Source organism: Tachysurus fulvidraco, unplaced genomic scaffold (assembly GCF_022655615.1).
Source record: "Tachysurus fulvidraco isolate hzauxx_2018 unplaced genomic scaffold, HZAU_PFXX_2.0 HiC_scaffold_36_np12, whole genome shotgun sequence".
Lineage (NCBI taxonomy): Eukaryota > Metazoa > Chordata > Actinopteri > Siluriformes > Bagridae > Tachysurus > Tachysurus fulvidraco.
In genome coordinates this window covers 1-23,691 of record NW_025927236.1, presented here as the reverse complement: position 1 = coordinate 23,691, position 23,691 = coordinate 1, and the positions used below count along the sequence as shown (strand labels likewise).

Here is a 23,691-nt window from a genome sequence, read left to right as displayed (position 1 = left end):
AATGTGTTCAGGCCAGCTGTCTAGTTAAATACTTGCATATTTTTTTTATATTGTGTGGCATCAGACCAAACTGCAGATTGGATATGCACTTATATAGTAGTAGTTTTTCCACTGTTACTCAAATAATAAACTGTTGTATCTGTACATATGTTACAAATCGTATGTGCCTTGGTTTATTATTATGATGCTGTTATTCATGAAATTAATTGTTTGCTGTTTTTTGTTTTTTTTTTGCCTCTTGCAGAAATATTATGAGAAACTCAAAGCTCAGAGTGGCAGCTCAACTCAGACACCATCCACTCAAAATTCTTCATTTAATTAAATAGATTGATTCTTTATTTTTCTTTTTTGTTAATTCTGGTAAATGGGTCCAGTGTTATTTTGTTAAAGCTTAAAGATTTTTGTTTGTTGTCTACTTGCATCCATACTGAAAGCTGAATTCAAAAGCTTTCAGAAGTTTAATTCATTTAGATGTTACATGGAAATAAACATGTTTTAATAAATGACTACAGTATGTTTTATTCATTGTTTCACTTAATTCACGCTTTGTCTAGTGTATACCCAGTAAATATAGATGTAGGATGTGGTAGATCAGTGTTTAAGGTGTTGGAATACTGATCGAAATAGATTTGAATCCCAGGTTCACCAGGCTGCCACTGCTGGTCCCCTGAGCAAGGCCCTTAACCCTCAGTTGTATAACTTGAAATAAAAATGTAAGTCACTGTAGATAAGGGTGTCTGATCAATGCCTTGAATGCAGTGTCATGATGGAAACAAAACCAAAAACATTAGATACAATGATTAGATACAAAGAACAAAGATAATACTAAGTTTCTAAATGCTCTGCTAATATTTAACTCCTTTTTAACTCAAGCTCTGAACAAACCTGAACTTGATTAACTGGTTGATATATAGGAAGCAAAAGACTGTGCTTGTGACAGGATTTACATACACTTTAAATAGACATTTTATAGCAGGTTCATGAAATGTAGGTTCATTTTAAATACCTTCCTTGGTCTACCTGATGGCCAAAGCCTAAATACTTATACTGTACATTAATGCAAAGAATGCTAGGACTTTGAACTCTATGTATAAATGGAATGATCTATTTTTATATCACAACTCACAAAATGGGTGTCGGCAATCTAGAAAATGTTGATGGTAGATAATGAAAATGATAGCAAAGAACCAAAACTTGTCAGATGGTATTTATGTTTAACATAAAAGATGTTGAAAATAGTTTTGTTTTGGCCACTGTTTGTTAGTTTCTGCTTGCCGTCTAATATGAACACAGAGCTACTTTTATACAGCTTTCCTATTGTGGGTCTTGTTGCATTTGTTATCCAAAAATTCTGTGTTCTTTAGCATGGCTTTTTACACCAAAAAGTAACCAAGCTGATATCGAAAGACATGCAAGCTAAATATAATGTTATTAAACTGTAAAATGTATATTGGCCCCTTGCAAACCCACAGTGTGAGCAGGGAACTGTGATATAGCAATGCTAAAATACTCAATTCCATCAAGGCTGGTGAATATTATCAACACTTGCTTAAGACGTTATACTGTAGTATTTCTGTGTGTGTCACTTAATTTTATAATGTTTTCATTCACAAGATACTTAATATGAAAGGTTTATAGGATTTTAAATGCTTTAATAAAAGGTGTCTTTTTTTTAACATTGACAATGAGCTTTAAGTAGGAAAAGCTTGTAATTAAGGGACATTTTTAGATTTTAGACCTGTAAACAATTTAAAAACTCACATCTGACAACCTCCTACCATAATAGAATTGTGACAATATTTTATTATTTCTTACCAAAATGAGTAGAGCAAATTATGATTTGTACAAGACTGATCAGTCCCCCATTTTCCCTGCTGTGGGTTACTTTAACCATGTTTAATATATTTAAATGAAGACTGCACTGAGATGAAAAGACTAAAGAAGTGTCACTGTGGCAGTTTACAATACCAAAACTGTATACTATATATTATATCTAATTTCTTACATTTAGCAAAGTCCTAAGATAACTTATTTTTTTAGTATATTTATGTGACACTAATTATGAGTAAAGGTAAATTTTAACCAAACCATCCTGTGTCCATCATGATGCAGGTCAGATCTTCACTCATGGTCATGTATGTGAATCTTTGTGTGATAGAGAATTTCCCCCTGTTAACTGATGTTTACTGTAACTGATAATCACAGATGATTCCTGTAAAGGGTGTGGCAAAGCAAAACTGAAAGTTACAAAGACTGTTTTGGCAGTGTGCCAAATAAAACTATTACTGTATGTGCCATGAGTGCAATTTCACAGCATGTTAATTTAATAGCATAGTAATAGCATAAGAAAAGGCCTGGCAGCTGCAGGTATAATAATCTTTTGCTCATAGATAAATAATATTTTGCTCATAATGTAGCCACATACACATTGGTCAAATGTGTCACAGTTCATGTGTTTAGTTTTTCATTCATAAGATTTACAAGAATGTTTCCAACTACAGAAACATACTTTGTCAACAATGGCTAAAAAATCAGTAATATATATTTATTCTTGACTCAAGAATAAATATTACTGATATATTACTGATTTTTTTAGCTACTCAAGAATCTCAAGCAATGTTTTATATTATTGTCAACTACCGTAAGGCAAATGTTAGTTACATATAAGAAAAGCACTCAAATTAGTTTTTTTTAAAGTATCTTTATTATATATATATATAGTTTTTCAGGTTGCTTTATATGCGTTATATATAATCAGAAGTAATAATGAAAGTTAAAATAAAAACTTAAAAGGCAAACACGATTTTCAATACAATTTAATATATATTTTTTGACAATTGTCAGGATATCTGTTCCTTCTAATCATGTTGAATTTATGATGTATTTTATAGTATTATGTAACATTAAATCTATTAGGCTAAGCCAATATTAAGAATGCTAAAAAGAAAGAAAGAAGCACTTTGTGCTTTTTATTGTACCAAGATTTTAGTTACCTACTTACTCCAGGTTGGAATGGATGTTTGCCGAGGAGCTACACCATTTGAGCAAGGTTTAAAGTATGAGCTTGTTTTTAGACATTCAGCAGTGAGCTTTAAACAAGAAAAGCAGAATTCAACATTGCAGCGATTGCATATTATATTCTTACATCCTGTTGTGTCATGTTCAACCAAGTTTCCACATGTAGGACAAGCTCGCACTGATGGACATTTTAAGTTTTGAACTGAAGTCATTATTATTTCCTCACATTTTAAGAGCTTCTCAATTTTATCATTAACACAGCCGCTGTTTTCACACTTGTCTGAGCGAGGTCCTGGCCCTTTCCAGGTCTTCAGACACTGCCAGCAGAACTGAAACCTCTTACCGCTATCAGCTGTACAGATGGTGCAGAGTACACACAGGTTGGTCAAATCCTGTCTCTCAACAAATGAACTGCAACCAGGGCACTTTAAAAAAAAAAAGAATTAGCAAAAATTAGCATGACATACATCCTTAATTATTTAGATTGAAAAAGGGCGACGAGAACAGATATTTGATAAAGTGGAGTAGAAAAAGCTAATATGATTTTTTAACCTACAACTTCAGTTTAATCTGATTACTTGCAAATCTCCACTCATCTACTAAACTAATAATAAAATTTAAGGCTTAATGTTCAAGGTCCCAGCAAATTTGAACTGAGATTCAAACTGATGACTTTTTGAGCACTGACCAGTAGGCGACCACTGTTTGTATTTTTTCAAGCCTCCTTTGGCAAGATACTTACTTGGTTGTATTCACAGTACTTAGCTGCTGCCAATTGAGCCATAGTCTCCTCAAAGTGACTCTGCTCCTCTTGATTCAGTACAGCAATCCTTCGCACTTCCATGTACTTCCATTCCGCCCCACACTTAGTTGTTCCCTCCGTCAGAGCTGGACACAAGAACACGTACTGGCCCTGAATGCACAAAACTCTGAAAACTGTGAATAAGCTTTACCAGGTTTGATTGTTTTCTTAGAAATTGCAGATTTAATAGTTCACCTGATCAAGTAGACTGCGGCAATAGGCCGTAAGAGATTGCGACGAGACGACATGCCCACAGGACATCTCTATTCTCATTATGTTGGGATCATCATCTAGTGCTGAGAAAGGCAAATGAAGATGGTACAAATACAAAGCCCAACACACACACACACACACACACACACACACACACACACACACACACACACACACACAAACACACACACGCACACACACACACACACAAACACACACACGCACACACACACGCACACACACAAACGTTGACTTTCTAAACTATGTATATAGCTACATCCCAAATAATACAGATTCAAAGTGCATTCACATATTGTAATTGAATTAATGTAACAGGGGATTCCTAATGTTATACGCTTGAAGCTATAACTCTTTAACCCAGCTATTGCACAATAATGATCCAGAGTAAATAAGTAATAACGTAATAACATAGTAGTCTACTTACTAATGTCATCCTTTCGATTAACAAAATTCAGCGGGGGTTGTTTTTCTTGCTCCATCGTTGTCAGGTCAATTACTAATGTTCTGTTGCCTGCTTGACAGACTAACTTTCGTTTTCCCAGTAAGCATTACAACATAACAGTAGGGAGGAGTTCTACTTTGTAAAAGTGAAATACATTTTCAAAAGGTATTTATAGTAACCTTTTTTATATCATCTTTAAAAAATCACCAGGAAAATCATTATTTCTTTCACATTATTTTTTACAAATATGTCATCTTTGTAATATGTGGTTTTTGGAATAAACATTTACTTTAATTATTTCCCTTGAAATAATTTAACAACATCTGCTGCAGGCCTCCGGAAACCCATCAGACAGATTACTGTAAAAGCAGGATAAAATGAACAGAATGGGAACAACTGCTCTTTCATAGCTACTCCGTTCGCCACTCCCGGGCAAGAATATCAAAATAAGGGTCCCTTTTTTTTTTGCTCTATGTAAACCAATATACATTTTTAATTTGCACATTGCATAAAAAAATCATTGAGCTTAATATACAGATTCCACAGAAAGAAAGAAAAACACAATTGTATACATACTTTGTGTTTCAGTTTATCACACAACCCTGAACTTTGTCTTTTCCTTCCTACAAATCATACAGTTTATGAAAAATATGCAGGGAACATGCAACAGCATTTAAATACACAGTCTAAATTTGAAATTTTCATTAGATTAAGACAAACTATGAGCATTTTTTTTATTTCTTAACAAAATATGCTTTTTGCGACAAATCTGCAACAATTTGAAATGACCCAAGCTTTTGTATCACAGGCATCTCCTGTCCTTATAAGAGGGTAGAAGAGCATAAGACTATAGTAAGAAGGAAAAAAGTTAAAGAAATGTCTTACAAAAGTTAAACAATAATTTGTACAAGACTTTTGACGAAGAATAATTTGGACAGTGCCTGCCCCATTCCCTCAGATGTGGTTTACTTTAACAGATATGAATATTTGAACCCTTCCGCAGGGAAAAGTTCTGGCCCAGTTATGCTCCACTGTATACACTGCAGACTTCATGTTCAGCTCAGCAACCGGTCACCTGCAGAAGTTCTCTGATGACTCGGACATCGTCGGACTGATCACGGATGATGACAGGGAGTACAGAGGACTGATGCCAACAGAGCTGCCTCCAGTTACATGCGGGAAAAACCAAAGAACTGGTTGTGGATTTCTGTAGGCACAAATACATTTCATTACCACTAGTGAACATTCAGGGAAAGGACATTGTGAGAGTGGACTCTTACAAATATCTGCGTGTTCATCTGAACAGCAAACTGGACTGGACAGACAATGCTGGGGCAAGCTATAAGAAAGAGCAGAGCAGAGCAGATGCTTTCTGCTGAGGAGACTGTCTTTTGAAGTGCAGGGAGAGCTACTGAAGAACATTTTTGACTCTGTGGTGGCCTCAATCATATTCTATGGTGTGGTTTGCTGGTGCAGCAGCATCTCTATTGCAGAAAGGAAGAGACTGGACAACCTGATCAGGAAGGCCAGCTCAGTCCTGGGGATTCCTCTGGACACTGTACAGGAGGTGGGAGAAAGGTAGCAAAACTGTCATTACTGGAGAACGACTCTAACCCCCTGTATGAAATTTTCATCTCTGAGCAGCTCCTTCAGTGACAGAAAGTTACATCCTTAGTGTCTGAAGGAGCGATAAAGATGGTCTTTTCTCCCTGCTGCTATATGCTGACTTTACAATCAGAGCTGCTCCCAGTGAACGAGTCACCAAAATTACACACTGGATTACTGTTTAACTGAAATAATAAAAATAAAAGTATTTTAAAAACACACGCAAAAACAAATTTTGAAAGTCGTTAAATATTACCCGTGTGCAATATGTCGGTTTTTGTAACTACTTAATCGTGGTCTCTCTTCTTTGTATTTATACATTGTATATGTATATACACATTATATATATATATATATATATATATATATATATATATATATATATATATATATATATATATATATATATATACACATTATATATATATATATATATATATACACATTATATATAGATATATATATATATATATATAATATATATATATATATATATAATGTATATATACATTATATATATATATATATCTATATATATATATATATATATATATATATATATATATATATATAATATATATACTATATATTGCCAGGTAATACATCTTTTCAAATGTGTTCATTCAGATTTCATGAATGTAAAGAGGTAGGTATACATCAAGATTCTCTTCTGTTCTGGCTCCGAGGTGGTGGAACTTCTCCTAGATGTCCATACAGCTGAGTAACTGGCTATCTTCAAAGGAAGAGTTAAGACCTGACGTTTCCCGAAACACATAAACTAGCACTTATTTTCCATGTTTATGTATTTAAAAATGACTTTTAGTATCATGTTATATTATGTCTGTGACCTAGTGAACCAGTGTTGTTGTATTCATTGATGGAGACTTCAAAGCACTTTTGTACATCTCTCTGAATAAAGATGTCTGCCAAATGTCATAAATGTAAATGTAAAAAAAACAACAATATCATCAGTATATACTGTTCATAGCCACATTAAAAAAGGAAATCTATGACAGGCACAATAACTGTTTCAACAATAACTACAATGTTTTGGAATCTGGAATTTCTGTGGCTAATACATAATTTGTAAAAGATACCAAAAATACAAACTGTCAAATTAATGTTACCTGATAAATATTTCATCGGCATTAATTTCTCTGTGCTGTATGTATGTAGTGCTCATTTGGTTTCTATGCACTACACTGCAAAATATCACTAAAGACAAATGATTTGTGTCCATCAGGATGCCTGAAAGATGTTAATAATCCCTTATGCAGGTCTGTTTCTCAATCATGACCACAGACTATTACCACCCAGGGTATTTATTCAACTCATTGGCACATTTACAAAACTGAACTTGGTTGAACTTGGTGAGTTATAGGAAGGAAACCTCCAAAATGTACAAGAACAAAGCTTGAGAAAACCCTCTACACTAAACCTTAACTGAAATTGTTTTATGACTGATAGGATGACATTGGATACCTTCTGTGATCTACTGATGACAACATTTTATTATACATTCACCTTAATGCACAGTTCAGGATATGACACATGCATCTTGTTTATCCAACAAGGAAATGTTCTCACTGCACATATTCCACAATGGGTGTAGTAGTATTCATTGATGGTAAGTCCCCATATATCTCTGGTGATGTTTAACAATGAAGGATGATAACAGTAAAAAGTGTGCCAACAATGTACCAGGTATTTCATTTCACTGTATGTCAATATAGTGACAAAAGGTTTAAAAAATATAGTTTAAGTGGTTTGAAAGGGCCTTAAGTTATAGCTGAATTCATTTGGTCTTTGTCCAATCTGACCAGTCAAAATGCCTTTCTCAGTGTTATCTAACACTGAAAGTTATTTTGATTGCTATGGCAATAAACCCCTTAAAACAAAACCTAGAAAATGCCATAATCTAAAGGCAAATTACAGAAAATATGTATTCATAGTGAATTGAATGATTTTAAAAAAGGATATAGTTTCTGAAAACAGAGAAATAAGATTCTGTATGGAGGTGCTTATGGACACTAAGAACACCATGCAAGGAAACTGATAATTTTTTATTCATTAGAAACTTGACAGCATAACTGTATATAAATATGTGTCTACATGAACTACATAGCATATCCATAATTTTTACATTTCTTCAATTCTGTTTTTATTTACCAGTGTCTAAATAACAGTTGTTAAAAGAAAATGAATGAAGTTTAAAATAAATAAATAAATAAATAAATAAAATAAAGTAATTATAAAAATACTGTAGCCTAGTACTTACTAATGTCATCTGGTCGAGTAACAAATTTCAGGGTGCTGTCTTTAGGATTGTGACGCCTTCTTTGTTCCATCTTCGTCAGATCAGCTACTGAATTCCTGTCGCCTGCTTGACTGTTTAACTTTCGCATTGTCTGTCAAGCTGCTTGCAAAATATCAGTGGGGTGGAGCCACTAATAAAGAGTACAAGGCAGATATTGAATTGACGTATGTTTTGTTTATAAGAACTGTTCATTTTCAACTGGTATTTTAAATAATCTCGGAGCTGATGACGGTATTTCACTTAAGTGACTAAGGGCTGACTTTCTCAAATGCATCGTGAAGGATATATAAGACAGTGCTGTCATTTATGTGTACATACACTGTAATACTGTGATTTACAGCAATTTACTGGAAGGAATATTGCAGTTAACATTTAATATGGAAGGAAGATTGTAGTTAACATCTGCCTGGTTCTTGAACAGTTCTTCAACTAGTAGTGGAAGAGAAATAAAGTCATCTAAATAAAATAATAAAGTTATATAAAGTTAGTTTTATAAATAAAGTTGATCTTTTAACTTAAGTTTTTATAAATCGACATTAAGAAATCACTTTTATATATAAAAAAAACCATCTTGATAGCAGCTGTGAACTGTCATGCGCACGTGACGCAACTATGAGTTTGTTAAGGGGAAACCGAAACTACATCTGCATTAAGCCCATTGCACTCGACTCCGTTCAGCATGGGGGACATTTATCAAATTCTGGTTATTGGTTTTAGGGGAGAAAAGAAAACCGTCGACGTCGCAACCAACGAAGATGATTTCAACAAAACAACTGTTTCGGTTTTCAAAGAAAAGCTAATGACGAAATTTCCGGAGCTTAAAGGTAGGTTTATTTAATCTGTATTAATGGTTACAGTGTGTAGCCTATATGAGATTTGACTTGGACTTGTTTGACTAATAAAACCTCTTATTTTATTTATCAGGTGCTCAGTTCACAATGATGTTCACTTCTGTCAGGCTTGAGGACACCGACACTTTCTCCATGCGCAAGATCCAGAATAAATCCACAATCTTTCTGATCGTCCGTATGCCGGGAGGAGGAGGAGGAGGAGGAGGAGCCGCACAGCACAGGATGAAGAGAGAGTCCGGGACAGACGCAATAAAGAGACGGACTGAAAATGTCTGCAGAGACTTTTAATCACATTTTTCTTGTTGTTTATGTTTACTATGCAGATTAAAGCGAAAATATTAAAAATAATGTAAAAGAATATATATATATATATATATATATATATATATATATATATATATATACATATATTTCCTTATACACTTCTCTTTTCACATATTATATTATATTATATTATATTATATTATATTATATTATATTATATTATATTATATTATATTATATTATATTATGTAGACCTCAGCACCCCTGGTAAAGCAGTTTAATCTCTCTCTCTCTCTCTCTCTCTCTCTCTCTCTCTCTCTCTCTCTCTCTCTCTCTCTCTCTCTCTCTCTCTCTCTCTCTTTCTCTCTCAGTATGGATGGAAGAATAATAAAAATGATTATTCTTATTATTTTTGTTGGTGGTGGTGATGGTCATTTATACTCTGTGAAGTGTTATTCGAATTATGCAGTCATAAAATAATAATAAAAAAAATGTTATTTCAGATAAAGAAAAAACAATCCTATAGTGAATACTGAAAATAGAAGTGATTTTGTAAATCCTTTTGTGATCCTGCAGATTTAGCATTCGTAAAATGCTTAAAGACTTTACAGGAAACCAGACCTGTCACATGAAACATTTCGGGTGTGTCCGAGGACTGAAACGAAAGTAAAACTATTACTCGCTATACGATTTACGCGGAATCATCGGGGCTAAAAATCAGTACGTGTATGAAAGATCATAACTTGACTGTATAATGGAGCCTTACGAAAACCAAAAACGAAGGAATATTGTACAGGAAAGGTAAGAATGACCAGATTACTCAGATATACTCGAGGTTTAGACAGAACTCAGCCCAGCCAGGTAAAAACTTACATGTTAACTTAATCAGTATTTTAGTTAATCTCAAGTAACTGCATTCTGTAAAATATAATAGTAATTTCACAAAAAGGTTTAAGCTCAGAATTGTACAAAAAAAGCAGGATTTTTTGTTTTGTTTTATTGAGTAGCAGTGGCATAGATCTAATTAAGATATTTGAACACTTTTATTCAGACCTGCTAAAAAGCCTTACAATGGCTTGAAAAATCAAGGTGCAACGTGCTACCTGAACTCTATACTGCAGTGTCTCTACATGACCGAAGACTTCCGACAAGAAGTAGAAAGGTATGTTACATTTATTTTTAAAACCACCTTGTGGTCAATTGTAATACTTTTATTTTGTTTCATTTTCAGATTGTATACTGAAAAATCATGTTGATTATATTGAATTACCTTATTTTAATACAATCAAACACACAGTAGCAGAAAAATATAAGATAAATGTATGAAGTTCACAACATTATTGAACAAAACAATGTCAAAGCATACAACCTTTACAGTATGTTAAAGAGAGATAACACAAGCACACCACTCAAGCAAAATGTCTCCCAAAAAGATGTTCTCATTATTAAAAATATGATAATAATATTTAGTTCATAGTTAATGTAATGAACTACACAACACTAAATTGAAGCTGGTTAAAACTAATTACAAAATAATTAAGAGGTGGGACATATGTTTTAAGAAAGATTCTAGCATCATCTGTTTGCACAGAGATAAAGAAGAAGAAATATTAGATACAACAAGCCCATTCATAACAGGAACAATAATCATGGTTACACAAGGAGAGTAATGTAGCAGAAACAATTCTGCAATCTTACGATTAAAAAATATGCAGATTTTGGTAGAACTGTCTTATTTTCAGATAAATCCAAATTTAATTTATCTGGATCTGATGGTAGTGTTTGAGTGAAGAAAGCCAGAAGAAGAACTGCAAAGAAAAACTGCATTAAGGGTACTATAAACTATGGTTGTGGCTTGGGCTGTTTATATATTTATTATTTTTTACTTATCTTGGGATAATAAGCATACAGTAGAAGTGAGCAAAAACATTTTAGATGTGAACATGCTGAAATCAGAATTAAAGATTGCTTTTTTTTTCAGAAGGATACCAAAAACATACTAGCCAGTGTTTAAATAGAATACCTTGCAGACCCATGACCTAAATCAGTTTAGCATGCAAAGGAGCAGAAATTATTGTAGTGTAATTTGGAGGAAACTTTCATCTGAGCTGTTACAGTAAATAACAGATGTTGTCAAGAAGTTGTGTGAAGCAATAGATGGCAAACTAAATATTAAAAAATCCTTTCAATCTTAATAGCATTGCTATTTAATAGCCAAATACTTTTTGTCTAAATCTCTATTATTTGTCTATATTTATACATAATGTATTTTTAGTAAATGTTTGACTGAAAGGTGTGCTTGGGTGTCTTTCTTTACAATAAATGCCTTACTTTGACATGTTTTCTAATGCAGTTTAATGAATAAATGTATATGTCTGGCACTATAAATTATTGTGGAGAAAATGTCATCTTCATGTCTTTTCTTTTTATGTTAGATTTGTACCAGATCAAAGAAACCATGCTAAGGAAAGTTTGATGCAAGAACTGCAGAAGCTCTTTAAAGAGATGAAGAAAGGTGATTGTAAGATTGAAGGGATAACTCGAATGTTGGGTATAACCAATGGTGAGTTAGTCCAATTGGTACAACTACAGGGAAAACTTAAAAACAGCTGCGTTCTATTTGAATCTTATCTTATTGAATCTTTATCTGTGTTGTCATATTTTCAGTCTATGAACAGGAGGACGTAGTAGAATACTATCAGAAAACTCTAAAAGCAATTGGACAACAAAGTTCCAAGGTAGAATTATCCTCTTGAATGCTTACATCAATTACATCTCTCTCTTTTCATCTATTTAATATCTATTTGACTTTCAACAGTATTTTGCGGTATTGCATGTGACACAGTTGTGTTTTTACAGATATTTGAAGGGAAAATGAGCAACAAAACGAAATGTATAAAAGATCATATATTTGAAGAGGAGTGTCACTTTTTCACGATCCCTTTATCCATAGAAGTTGAACACAACGAGGTCTTCAAAGTGGTAAACTTTTTTTCTTTCTTTCTTTTTGTAATTGTTTATGTTTGCCTATTTAACATAACAAAGAGGAAGTGTGATTTATTATTATTATTATTATTATTATTATTATTATTATTATTATTATTTTATTTTTGTAGCACAATGGATTACACACTTTTCTTGAACGGATAAAGTTAGATGAAGACAACTGGCTGTATTGTAAACAATGTGGACAAAAAAATGAAACAGAGACTGTAAGTACTTTACTGGATGTCCTATAAGACACAAAATTAATGGGAATATTTGGTAGGGTTTTTTGATTTTATGGCTGTTGCTGATTAAAGTTGTGTACAGTCCAATTTGAGTATGATATGAGCATAGTGTATACAAATTCCACTGGCATGATAATTATTCCTTAATTTCATCTTTGCTATACTGATCAAAGAAAATACATTTAATCAATATTCTAACAGAAGCATGTCATGACCAAACATTTTGGTGTGAGTGAAAATTTAAAGCATCATAACTTTAAAAAAAATCAATAGATTAAAAGGCTATTGTGTTTTTTAAAGAGTAACCCTTTAATATGAAGTTGCACATAAAGCCAGTAATATTAACCAGGGGTGATGAAAGACCTGAAATTTGCATAAGAATTATATACATATATAATTTAGTGTACTCAAACATAATTTATACACCACTCGAATAGCAACATTGTGAATAATATTTGTGTCATTCCCAATTAAAATACATTTATTTCACACTTATTTTTCAAACTATAGTGGAATGAAATCAAGGAGCTTCCTAAAATCCTGACCCTGTACCCAAAGAGGTTTTACTTTGACTACTACAAGATGAGGCCTGTGAAGAATCACTGTCCCATGGACATTCCCCTGCAACTTGTGATGAGTGTATGGTTTATCCTTCTTCAACCTACAAAAGATCTAAATGCATTGACATTCATCGATCCTTTACACAAATATATACATACCACATTTTTGATACTTTTTTGCACATACTTTTTTTCACAGCCGAATTTGAAATATGAGCTTTATGCAGTTATCAACCACATAGGAAATGAACGTGGAGGGCACTACAATGCTGTCATCAAATCCTTTGAGGATGGTAAATGGTACTGTTTTGATGACACTTCTGTCAGAGAGGTAATAAAATTATATTATTTCATTTATTGCTTTAAGTTTCTGCTATGTATTGTATGTTGATTTAAGTCATGGTTTTCTTACAGGATTCAGAGAGCTCTTTCAGACTGTGAGTACACTATAAGTATAGTTTCACATCTTAGCAGAAAAGTTCATCTTATTATTTAATATTAATATCAGAAAAAATACATTTAGGACAATTTTCTGTATTTTGGTCTGACTTTTGTGCTGTTTATGTTTTTTTCAGTTCACAGCAGGCTTATTTGCTCATGTACAGAAGTAAGTGAGAAATTTCTGAATTCTCTATCATTATTGTTCATTTCTGTTATTGTATTACAGCTAGCAAAGTAGTTCACCTTGCATTTGAAACAGATTTAATGTTTTAGGTGGACAGTCATCTTTATGACAGTCATCTGTATTGAAAAAGCAAGCAGTTTGAAAATATAAGCAGCTGAAAAAAATAATTGCTTCTAGACTGACAAAATGAAATATGATACGATAGTGGAAATATGATAGTGGAATAAAACTGTGTGCAATATAATCACTATTTAGTAGTAGTAGTAGTAGTAGTAGTAGTAGTAGTAGTAGTAGTAGTAGTAGCCTTTATTGTCACTGGTCGGTACCAGCGAAATTAGCCATCAACCTGCCCATATGTACAATAAGTACAATATGACAAGGGGGGGACAGGACAGGAAGACAGGGAATTGAAAAGAAATACAGCATAACATGAGGGAAGGGAGTAGAAAAAAAAACAACCCCCAGACTATGCTCCGTAGGGGAGTACAGTGTGGGAACAGGAAAAACAACTCAGCAACATAAGCACATAAACAGTACGCCATAAACATTTGACTTGCAACATGGGAGGGGTTAGGGAGGTTGGGGGGCAAGCAGCCATCAGGCCCTGCAGCCTTTTATCTTCAGCGCTGGTCACAGACCCGCTTGTCAGACTGGCGGAACAAAGTGGCGAAGGCGTGGGATGGGGGGTGGGGGGGGGAGTGCACATCTTTATATATGTGTGTGAGTGTGTGTGTGTGTGTGTGTGTGTGTGTGTGTGTGTGTGTGTGTGTGTGTGTGTGTGTGTGTGTGTGTGTGTGTGTGTAAAAGTGTAGGCCTGGAAAGTCGTCGCTCCCGGCATCAAATCTTGGTGCCTCAGTCCGCAAGATTGTCATAGCGATAACAAACAAGTCAACAATCAGAAGGTGTCTGTGGAATTGGGGGAAGGAACGCAAGAGAGTCTCGCTGCAGTGCTCTGCTGGGGGAATTGTTGTTCCAACAGCGGCCTTGGCCGAGGCCAGTGCTGGTTGTCGTGATGTTATCCATATTGCGGTTATTAGTCCCAGCCTCAGTGCTGACCACTCTGCCCACTGCATCAATCATGACGGGCAGCCTTGGAAGATTTTGAACAGCTGTTATGTTATTGTTTTCTGATTCTCTCGATAACCCAGGGCAATGCCTAATCCAATCAGCAGAACTCCTTTTATCATGGTTCCGAATAGGTAGATATCTTCAATGTCCTCCGCGGAAAGAGGCGCCAGACACACGACCCGCCACTTCTCCCACGCCGGGGAGTCAGGGCAGTCAGATTCCCCCAAACCCAAGCTTCTTGTCAAGAAGATGGTGTCAATTGTGTTGAGAGACCAGTTTATCAAATCCATGATATTTTAGTTTGGAGAGCAGTGCGGAGAGAGTCTCTCAAAGTATAAGACAGTAGACGAGACGAAAGAAGCAAAGCAGGGAAAGTAAAGGGAGGAGAGGGAGAGAAAATGCGACCGCCTTTGTTGAGAGCCAAAGGAAAAAAAAATGTAAATTTGATATTAATCCTTATTCTATTCTTTAAAAAATTCATTTTGATGTTTTTATTTCCAATTGTTCAGATGTAGAGGTAGATAGGCTGAGCCCAGATGAGAAATCAACCAACGTAAGTACATAAAGATAAAATATTCCTTCTTTTAGCTTTAATTAAATATATTTTGACACGACCTGTAAGGAATAAGACATGACGAAGCATACTATTATAGATAAATAATCAATAGGATAATTATTCCTATTATCAAACTAAAGATTTTTTTATAGCAGAACATTTGGCAAGTCGTGGCCTCATGGTTAGAGAGTCTGGTAATCCTAAGGTTGTGGGTTTGAGTCTCGGGCCGGCCACGACTGAGGTGACCTTGAGCAAGGCACCGAACCCCCCTTGAGCAAGGCACCGATGGGTCAAATGCAGGGAACGAATTCTGAGTATGGGTCACCATACTTAGTCGTATGTCACGTCACTTGTTGTTTTATTTCACTCATATTATTACATTTTGCAAAACACTCTTGAAACAATTTATTTACTTATATCATTTACATTATTGCTTATATATACACAGTCATTCCCTCACCAGTCATTTTGTTTTGTCTCTTTAGTACCTTGTCATGTTACTGTACATGTACAAACTTCAATGTCTCCAGAAGTAGAAAACATACTGTTTCTTGGGCTGAAGAGTGTCAAATAAATGTCTCTGTACATTAACCTTTACCATATATACATGCAGGAGTACTATGAGCTGTTCACTACACTGCTGCAGAGGATCCAACACTTTATCTCTGTGTTTAAGGAGAGCAAGTTCCCCTCCAATTATAAGGAAACTGAGGTCTATTAAGAGCTCAATAAGACACATACATGCACACAATATACACATATAGTTGCATGCACATATACTACTGTATTTAATTATTTTATATTGTATTATATTATTGTATATTATTATGTTATCAGACATTTAAAAGTAGCTCTTGATTATAGGTCAAGCTGATTCATATTACTAGCATTTTTAATGCAGCTAAATAGTGTGGATAAACAAGTCTGTTTTGATGTTTCAGATCCTATGTCACCAGTTTCTTGATTTTAAGAAGAAACATCTGCTTGAAATTGAGGCTTATAAAAAACATTGTTACAAGACCTTTGAGGTAAATACCATGCAACACTGACACCCACCCACCCACACAACCACCCACCAACCCACACACACACACACACACACACACACACACTCACACACACACACACACACACACACACACACACACACAGTGTCAGTATTATGTATTAATTGATGTATATTTCTTATATAAAATTCCAATTATGGGAATTGAAGGATGTTACTGCCAAATGTGGAAATTTAGTATAAGTGTAAAAATTCCTTTCACACTGATATTCTACTTGAAAATTTGCTTTTGAATCTTGCATTTTGCATCCTGTACAGGTTGCTGTGCAGGCTGGACAGATTAAGGTTCATCCCAGTTATCACACCACCAATGTGGAGGAGAAGTGGTGTCTACTACAAACAGCCATAATTGAGCGAGAGAGACTGCTCACAAAGGAGTTTAAACGGTGAGACCAGCCCATACACAGTGCCTTCCTAATACCTAATTTCTTTATTTAAAAAATGTTAAGATGTTTTAAAAGTTTTCCATGCATTTTCTCTGCAATTTAGTCACCTGCCGATTCCAATCCTGCAGCCAGCTTTCCCCTGCAATATGACGTTTGTACTAATATTTTACTTACCCTATATTTTTTACAGGGTGTACTATTTCCATCACCATCTGTTAAAACAGTGCAGGGGGTTCAGTGTACCCCTAACACAGCCAGAGCTGGATAAAGCCAAGATATGCTACATCCAGGACCTGTTGGTCTGGCTGGAGAATAAACAAATACAAATACAAAACATGGAGTGGGGAGCAGATCTACAGTCCAATGGATTCCATCTGGGTATCACACTACATCAGTCTATCATAGACTTCAAATCCAACATTGACCATGCTCATGCAGATGAGGTGCATTTGTTGTCTGTGTTGATTTCTTTATGGTGGTAAAATATTCTTGTGGAAAGTTTTCATCTTTCTTGTATAAATCATAAAAACATAATTAGGTGTAGACTGGTAAAAATAAACAAATATTTGATAAAGATAGAATCACTGTTATACCATAGCACTGCTGATTTATCAGTCATCAGAAGATGATTGCTTTTCTGTAACAGCATCGCTGACAGGTGTGCAACTGTAAATAACAGCTTAATATTAATACACTGTTATAATACATAAAAAGAGATGTTACTATAACAAGATAACAGGAACTTAATTTCTTTACAATGTGAAGCAGTTCATACATTATTATGTATTAAATGCTACCTATAAATCAATAAAATTATAATGTTAGTGTACAAAATTAATACATTAAATATGCATGTATAACGACAATATAATCTGATAATACAAAATAAATTGTAATTGTTGTCAAATTGGACCATGCTGTTATTAGAAAATAATCAATATTAGAGTAATAACAGAAGCTCCTATTTGTTTTACATTTTCCTATAACAACACACCCTCAAAGTATTGTATTCATTACTTAACCTGTTTTACAAGGACCTTTACAATAATGAGTAATTATTATTAAAAAAATATGTCATTATGTCTTCCATATAGATTCCCACAAATAGACAAGCATACAGATCTTATCTGGACGAGCTGGACATAAAGTACAAAATACTTCTGGTAGGTCTTTGGCAGAAAGTGCATGCAGTCTCTTCTTTTTGGGGTGAACCGCCATTTAGCTTAACAATGTTCTTATTCCCTTAATCATTTCACTAAGATAAGGACATTTTGGTGTAGATTTTGCAGCAATATCAGGGGTTAATGAAAAATAATATATTGTTACTGTGGACGTCTCTTAATTTAATTTTAAGGAAAATAGTGGATATAAATCTCATGAACCAAAGATAATTAATCATATGTAAAAAATCATTATTAAATCATTAAACCTGTTTAACATCTAGCTTGATCATTTTATTTGTTACTTATGTTTATAAATTAGGAGCTTCATAAGACTAAGAAGAACTTGAAGCAGTGCCATCATAACTTCATGAGCAATAGACAGGACTCTGAGCCAGGACTCTCGGATGAGTGCAAGCAGGCTGATTACAATAACCTGCCTCAATCACTGGAACAAGGTGAATAAGGATCAAGCTACTAAGACCATCAATTTATTGCAATGCACATGAGCTCTTAGAATGGCTTATTTAATATTGGTATAAGAAAACCTGCATCTCAGAAAAAAAACAACAAAATTAGAAAGTGTGGGGCTCTGTATAAGGTTGAGGATTAATAAGTTTTGCAATTCATGCTTTTTTGACCATCTTTGAACATTTATCTCTGTTTTAACATATGTCCCATTTGACATGTATCTTTTCTATGCAGCAGAGCATGATGAGTCTGTGTGTAAGAGTTACATCACTCGAATTAAAAGCTTAAGGCTGAGCCTGCTGAATTATGGGACATATATTATCAGCTGCTTCAAGCAGACAGCTTTTTCCCAGGACACCAGTAAACAAAAGGTATGCTACACTATATAATTGTATAAATCTTATCTTTTAAAAAAAAAAATTTCACAGTCTGGGAAAATTCTTTGGACATCACTGAGATTGTTTATGGTTATAAATAGCTTTCTTCTGCATATAACACTGAGACCGTAACAGGGGTAGAAAACGATTGAAATTGACCAGATCACTTCCTATAAAGAGCTTTTCTCCCTACGTTCATACTGACCATTATATTAGCATTAAAAAGCATTCCTGTCCCCGGCCAATCAGAACCCTTCATATTCTGGCACAACTTGGCATTTTGGCACCACTTCCAGGCCAAGTGATCTACAGTATATATGATCATAATAAACCTCAAGAGATCTTGCTGTCTTACTCATCATCTCCGAGTCTCTTTTGGCAAATCTCCTAGGCGCCTGAGAGGAAGTATGATTCATATTGAATTTTTTCACAGAAAAAAACTATATTAAATTCTTAATAATTAATTAATTTATCAAATTAATTTCATTCATTTTATAACATCCCTTTCTATCAATATAACTATCTCTGGAATAACCAATTGTTACATAATTACTTATTTCAAAACCTGTGCTGACACAGCAATTGACCTAATAGCTTAAATAAAAAATAAAAAAATGTTTAGTGTTCAAGTGCAGGTTCAAGGCAGCAACATGCACATGAAGCAATCATTTTTTAGGTTTCCCCTGAAAAAATGGTCATGCCAAAAGGTAAACAAAACGTACATTAGTTGATACATTAACATTCATACGTTAACTAGATTTGTAAAGTTTGTCGCAACAAACTTTGATATTGGCTTTGACAAAGCAAGTATTCACAAAGACCGGTGCTTTTTGGAGGCAACTGGATATAAGGGTAGTGTGACTTTTTGAGGCAAGTGGACAGAAAGCTTGTGAAAGCTAATGGACTGCTAGGGTGCCAATACATTTGGAGGTGAGCGGATATGAAAATATGACCTGTGACGCAATTATCCTTATTGTCCTGAGTATTTTAGTATGTCACATGTCAATGTTGTGGAAATGTTTTGATTTTGATTATTTGGGGGGCAGGGCTGCAAGTGACATCACATGACGTGAGCAGAATACACGTAAAACAGTTCCCCTCATTGGGCAGAGTGTTTTGAAATGTCACATGTCCATGTTTTGCTAATTTTTTATTTTCACATGACATTTCACATAAGCAAGATCAAAAATTAGCACAACATGAACATGTCATATATCAAAACACTCAGCACAGTACATTTTTTATTTTCACATGACATCACGTGACTTCACGTGGCATGATCAGAATACATGTGAGAACTGACATGTGAAAATAAAAAATGTACTGTGCTGAGTATTTTGATATATGACATGTTCATGTTGTGCTAATTTTTGATCTTGCTTATTTTGGTGGCGGGCTGCACATGATGTCACATGACGTCACATGACGTCACGTGACGTGAGTAGAATACCCGTGACGCAATTCCACTCATTGTGCTGAGTATTTTGATATGGCGGGGCTGCACGTGACGTCACGTGGTGTTGAGTGCCGTCACCAGAATACCCGGTGAGGTACCAATACTTTTGGAGAAAAGTGGCTACTGAGGGTTTGGACATTTCATGTGAATACTGCAGTCATTATGGGATTCTACTTATTATTATACAGCATAAAAACACTACATACAATTCTTAATGTTGAATAAATAATAGATAGATAGATAGATAGATAGATAGATAGATAGATAGATAGATAGATAGATAGATAGATAGATAGATAGATAGATGTGTGGTAAATGTATTGACAGGGGGCCAATACTTTTGGAATCATTGGATTGATAGTGTAGAGTTGATAGTTACATGTATTGTGAGTCTCCTTTACATCTACAGTGACTAGGAGAACAAAGAAGAGAAGCCGTGCCTGAGCTCTGCACACGCTGCATGCATGAGAGCTTGGAGGAATTTTAAGAATTCCACATTCAAGTCTATGGGAGTTTTTGGGATATTTGAGTACCCGCTACGGGAAAACCTAAAGTTCTGTCCGTACCCCGAATTAAAACTTCTTCCAGAGTAAGGTCCTAAAGAATCTGGTTTTGAGTTCGGTGTAAATCGCTCGAAAACTTGCCGAATTATAAACCTTCTGATCGCTTAGAAAAGTAATAGCAACAAACTTCAGACCAGGGTCTACAACATATCCAAATTTGGTGCATGTGGCTCGAAAGCTCTAGGAGGAGTAGCAATTAATAAAATGTTGGCTAAGAAAAATAACTCCAGTAGCATAAGAGAATGTGGGCAAAAACATTTGGAGGCAAGTGGAGACAAGCATGTGACATCATCCAAATACTCCTGAGGAAGTTCCCCTCATTGGGTGAGTGTTTTGATAAGTCACTTGTCCATGTTGTGCTAATTTTTTATTTTCACGTGACATCACGTGACGTGTAGACCAGGGTCTACAACATATCCGAATTTGGTGCATGTGGCTCAAAAGCCCTAGGAGGAGTTTTTGTCTAAGCATAAATGCTAAAACAGAATGTTGGCATCTACAAAGCCAACATAATAAATAAAATATTGGGGGGAAATCTTTAAGAGAAATCTTTTGCAGATAACAGATTCAAAACAAATTGCTATATTGTATGGTATAAAGAAAGTTAAAAAATGAAAACAAAAAATCCATATCTTAATTGTTACATTCCTTTAATCCAACTTTATTGTTTGGACAATAAAGTACCTGCTTTTTTTCCCTCATTTTTTTCTCAAAACAGGAAATTCAGACTATGTTGGAGAATATGAAGAAAGAATTTGATGCACTGACTGAAGCAACACTGACTTCTGCTCAGCAGTCCACCTGGGAATATAATCTCCTTTGCTGGGAGATTGACTTCACCGCAAAGGAGCTGAAGCATGTTTACTTGCTCTTCTCTGACTACTGCAAGTTAGTCATTATATTTTACTGTTTATCTTTACACTGTTATTTCTTAATTTACCAAGCTTTACTTTATTTTTGAATTTAAATAAAAGGATGTTACTTTTTAAGGTTTAGTATTCAAACAATCATTTAATTCATGACGATAGATTGATTGATTATTGATTGATTGATTGTTTGATTGATTAGTTGGTTGGTTAATTGATTGATTAATTGATTGATTGATTTTAAGCAGTAAGAGTTATACTGTATATAAAAATATTGTTCATGGTATTTTCAGGGCAATGGGTTTTTACTTAAAAGAACATAGCACACAAGATACCGGAGATGTTCACAAGACAAATGAGAACCAGCTGTCTGATGTTCTCAAAGTTCATGCAAATGAGAAAGAGATGGCATCCAACCAAGAACTGCTAACGGTACAATTTTAACATTTAATGGCTTTTTGAAAATTATATTTATATGAACTCACATGATAGCTGAGCAGTAAGCCCTTTTTGGATAGTAATAAAAAAGATTTTAGATCAGAAGATCACCATATGTTCTTCTGACGTGTGTGCATAGTAGTGCTTGGCTTTCTATCTTGCTCTGAAAATGAAAATGATTATAATTATAAAATTATTGCTTAACCTTGTTTCTCTGCACATGTACACTAATCATTATATAATTGCTATTCAAGAGCTCTGAGGAAAGGAACTTTAACCAGGGAATAACGTTGCCAGGGCTCCAGACCAGGGGCGGTTCTAGGACAACCAAGTATCATTGACTACTATTAAACATCTATTTCACTTGCATTTATAATTTAAAAATGAGCCATTTTACATTGACTGCAATAAGAAAAACAGATAAATTATCAGCAATAAATACACAAACAGATATTGATAATAATAATAATAATCTGAAAAACAGAGATTGAACAGAGAAGTGAACATGATCTGCTTGATTTCTAACATGATATGCTTGACTGTCCATATGAGCACAATCTACATCTAAAGAACACTGCTAATTGGTCAACTTTGTTGTACCAATTATGATCTTGTTGGTCCATGAATGTATTTAGTGGGTTTCTTGTCCTCCCTTCAAACTGAGGGCCTTTGTGTCTTTTTCAGACACAAATATATGCAACTAACAGGCTGAATGTTCACAGATCAAAAACTCAGTGAAAGCTGTTCATGGGGTAAACAAATCCCAATAGAGCAAAAACAAAGAACAATGAGCAAAAACGGAACAAGGTCAAATACACTAGAGCACCTTTAGAGAAAACAACTGGCCTTGTATACAATAGAATGGTCTATAAAGTCTAAAACTGGAATTGACTCATGTGTTGACTCATGTACCACCAGTGTGATTTTGCATTGATATGGTACAAGTATATATAGTACATATACATATATAGTTTCAGCATATATAATAAAAGTCAGCATGTCAGCATATATTATAAATATTCTCAAACACTCGGCCCAATATTATGCTACTGTTGTTCGTTTGTTATTTACAGTTTTTGCTGTTTTTTCCCACTTGCAGACATGAAAAGCTCAAGACTGAGTAGACTCAGAGTGGTAGACACCACTCCTAACAGTTTTTCATGTGATTAAATAGACCAATAGCTTTTTATGTTTAATTTGCTAATTTTCATGAATGGTGCAACGCTTTGTTGTAATATTATAGATTTCTGTTCAGAATGGAAAGTAATTTATTTAGATGTTACACAGAACAAGTAAACAATTTATGAAATGACTACGTTTTATTAATTTTTGTCAC

General features: G+C 34.4%; 2 protein-coding genes across 8 annotated transcripts; one reads left to right on the top strand and one right to left on the bottom strand.

Annotated features, from left to right (window-relative positions):
• Positions 1-2,800: 2,800 nt before the first annotated feature.
• On the bottom strand, positions 2,801-8,608 carry LOC113635172 (probable E3 ubiquitin-protein ligase RNF144A-A). Of its 3 annotated transcripts, XR_003438770.2 has the most exons (5): positions 8,380-8,608; positions 4,479-5,703; positions 4,016-4,116; positions 3,761-3,906; positions 2,801-3,443 (listed from the first exon to the last, which is right to left on the bottom strand). XR_003438770.2 is itself a non-coding variant. In XM_027134454.2 (4 exons), exons 1-4 carry the CDS (start codon positions 8,504-8,506, stop codon positions 2,994-2,996), a joined length of 849 nt encoding a protein of 282 aa, XP_026990255.2. In that variant the 5' UTR covers positions 8,507-8,548; the 3' UTR covers positions 2,801-2,993. The 3 variants fall into 3 exon arrangements, 2 of the variants coding, with proteins under 2 accessions (XP_026990255.2, XP_026990254.2); XM_027134454.2 differs by lacking the exon at positions 4,479-5,703 and having other exon boundaries at positions 3,761-3,931; positions 8,380-8,548; XM_027134453.2 differs by lacking the exon at positions 8,380-8,608 and having other exon boundaries at positions 3,761-3,931; positions 4,479-4,845.
• Positions 8,609-10,173: 1,565 nt separating this feature from the next.
• Positions 10,174-23,685, top strand: LOC113635171 (ubiquitin carboxyl-terminal hydrolase 47-like). Of its 5 annotated transcripts, none has more exons than XM_047809796.1 (21): positions 10,174-10,334; positions 10,585-10,695; positions 11,969-12,096; positions 12,201-12,271; positions 12,393-12,515; positions 12,650-12,745; positions 13,274-13,402; positions 13,523-13,654; positions 13,738-13,760; positions 13,899-13,930; positions 15,526-15,569; positions 16,186-16,284; positions 16,514-16,600; positions 16,897-17,024; positions 17,215-17,467; positions 18,119-18,187; positions 18,507-18,642; positions 18,890-19,026; positions 21,770-21,939; positions 22,211-22,349; positions 23,455-23,685. In XM_047809796.1, exons 1-21 carry the CDS (start codon positions 10,288-10,290, stop codon positions 23,458-23,460), a joined length of 2,160 nt encoding a protein of 719 aa, XP_047665752.1. In that variant the 5' UTR covers positions 10,174-10,287; the 3' UTR covers positions 23,461-23,685. The 5 variants fall into 5 exon arrangements, with proteins under 5 accessions (XP_047665752.1, XP_047665751.1, XP_047665750.1 ...); XM_047809795.1 differs by lacking the exon at positions 23,455-23,685 and adding an exon at positions 22,610-22,733 and having other exon boundaries at positions 11,969-12,048; XM_047809794.1 differs by lacking the exon at positions 23,455-23,685 and adding an exon at positions 22,610-22,733 and having other exon boundaries at positions 15,532-15,569.
• Positions 23,686-23,691: the final 6 nt, after the last annotated feature.

Coding starts and splice junctions, on each gene's coding strand:
- LOC113635171 (XM_027134452.2), top strand. CDS start 10,288: ATGGAGCCTTACGAAAACCAAAAACGAAGGAATATTGTACAGGAAAG. Junction 12,272..12,392: donor TTGGACAACAAAGTTCCAAG/GTAGAATTATCC, acceptor GTGTTTTTACAG/ATATTTGAAGGGAAAATGAG. Junction 21,940..22,210: donor CTCTTCTCTGACTACTGCAA/GTTAGTCATTAT, acceptor TGGTATTTTCAG/GGCAATGGGTTTTTACTTAA.
- LOC113635172 (XM_027134454.2), bottom strand. CDS start 8,506: ATGCGAAAGTTAAACAGTCAAGCAGGCGACAGGAATTCAGTAGCTGAT. Junction 3,932..4,015: donor GCCGCAGTCTACTTGATCAG/GTGAACTATTAA, acceptor TTGTGCATTCAG/GGCCAGTACGTGTTCTTGTG. Junction 3,444..3,760: donor AGTACTGTGAATACAACCAA/GTAAGTATCTTG, acceptor TTTTTTTTAAAG/TGCCCTGGTTGCAGTTCATT.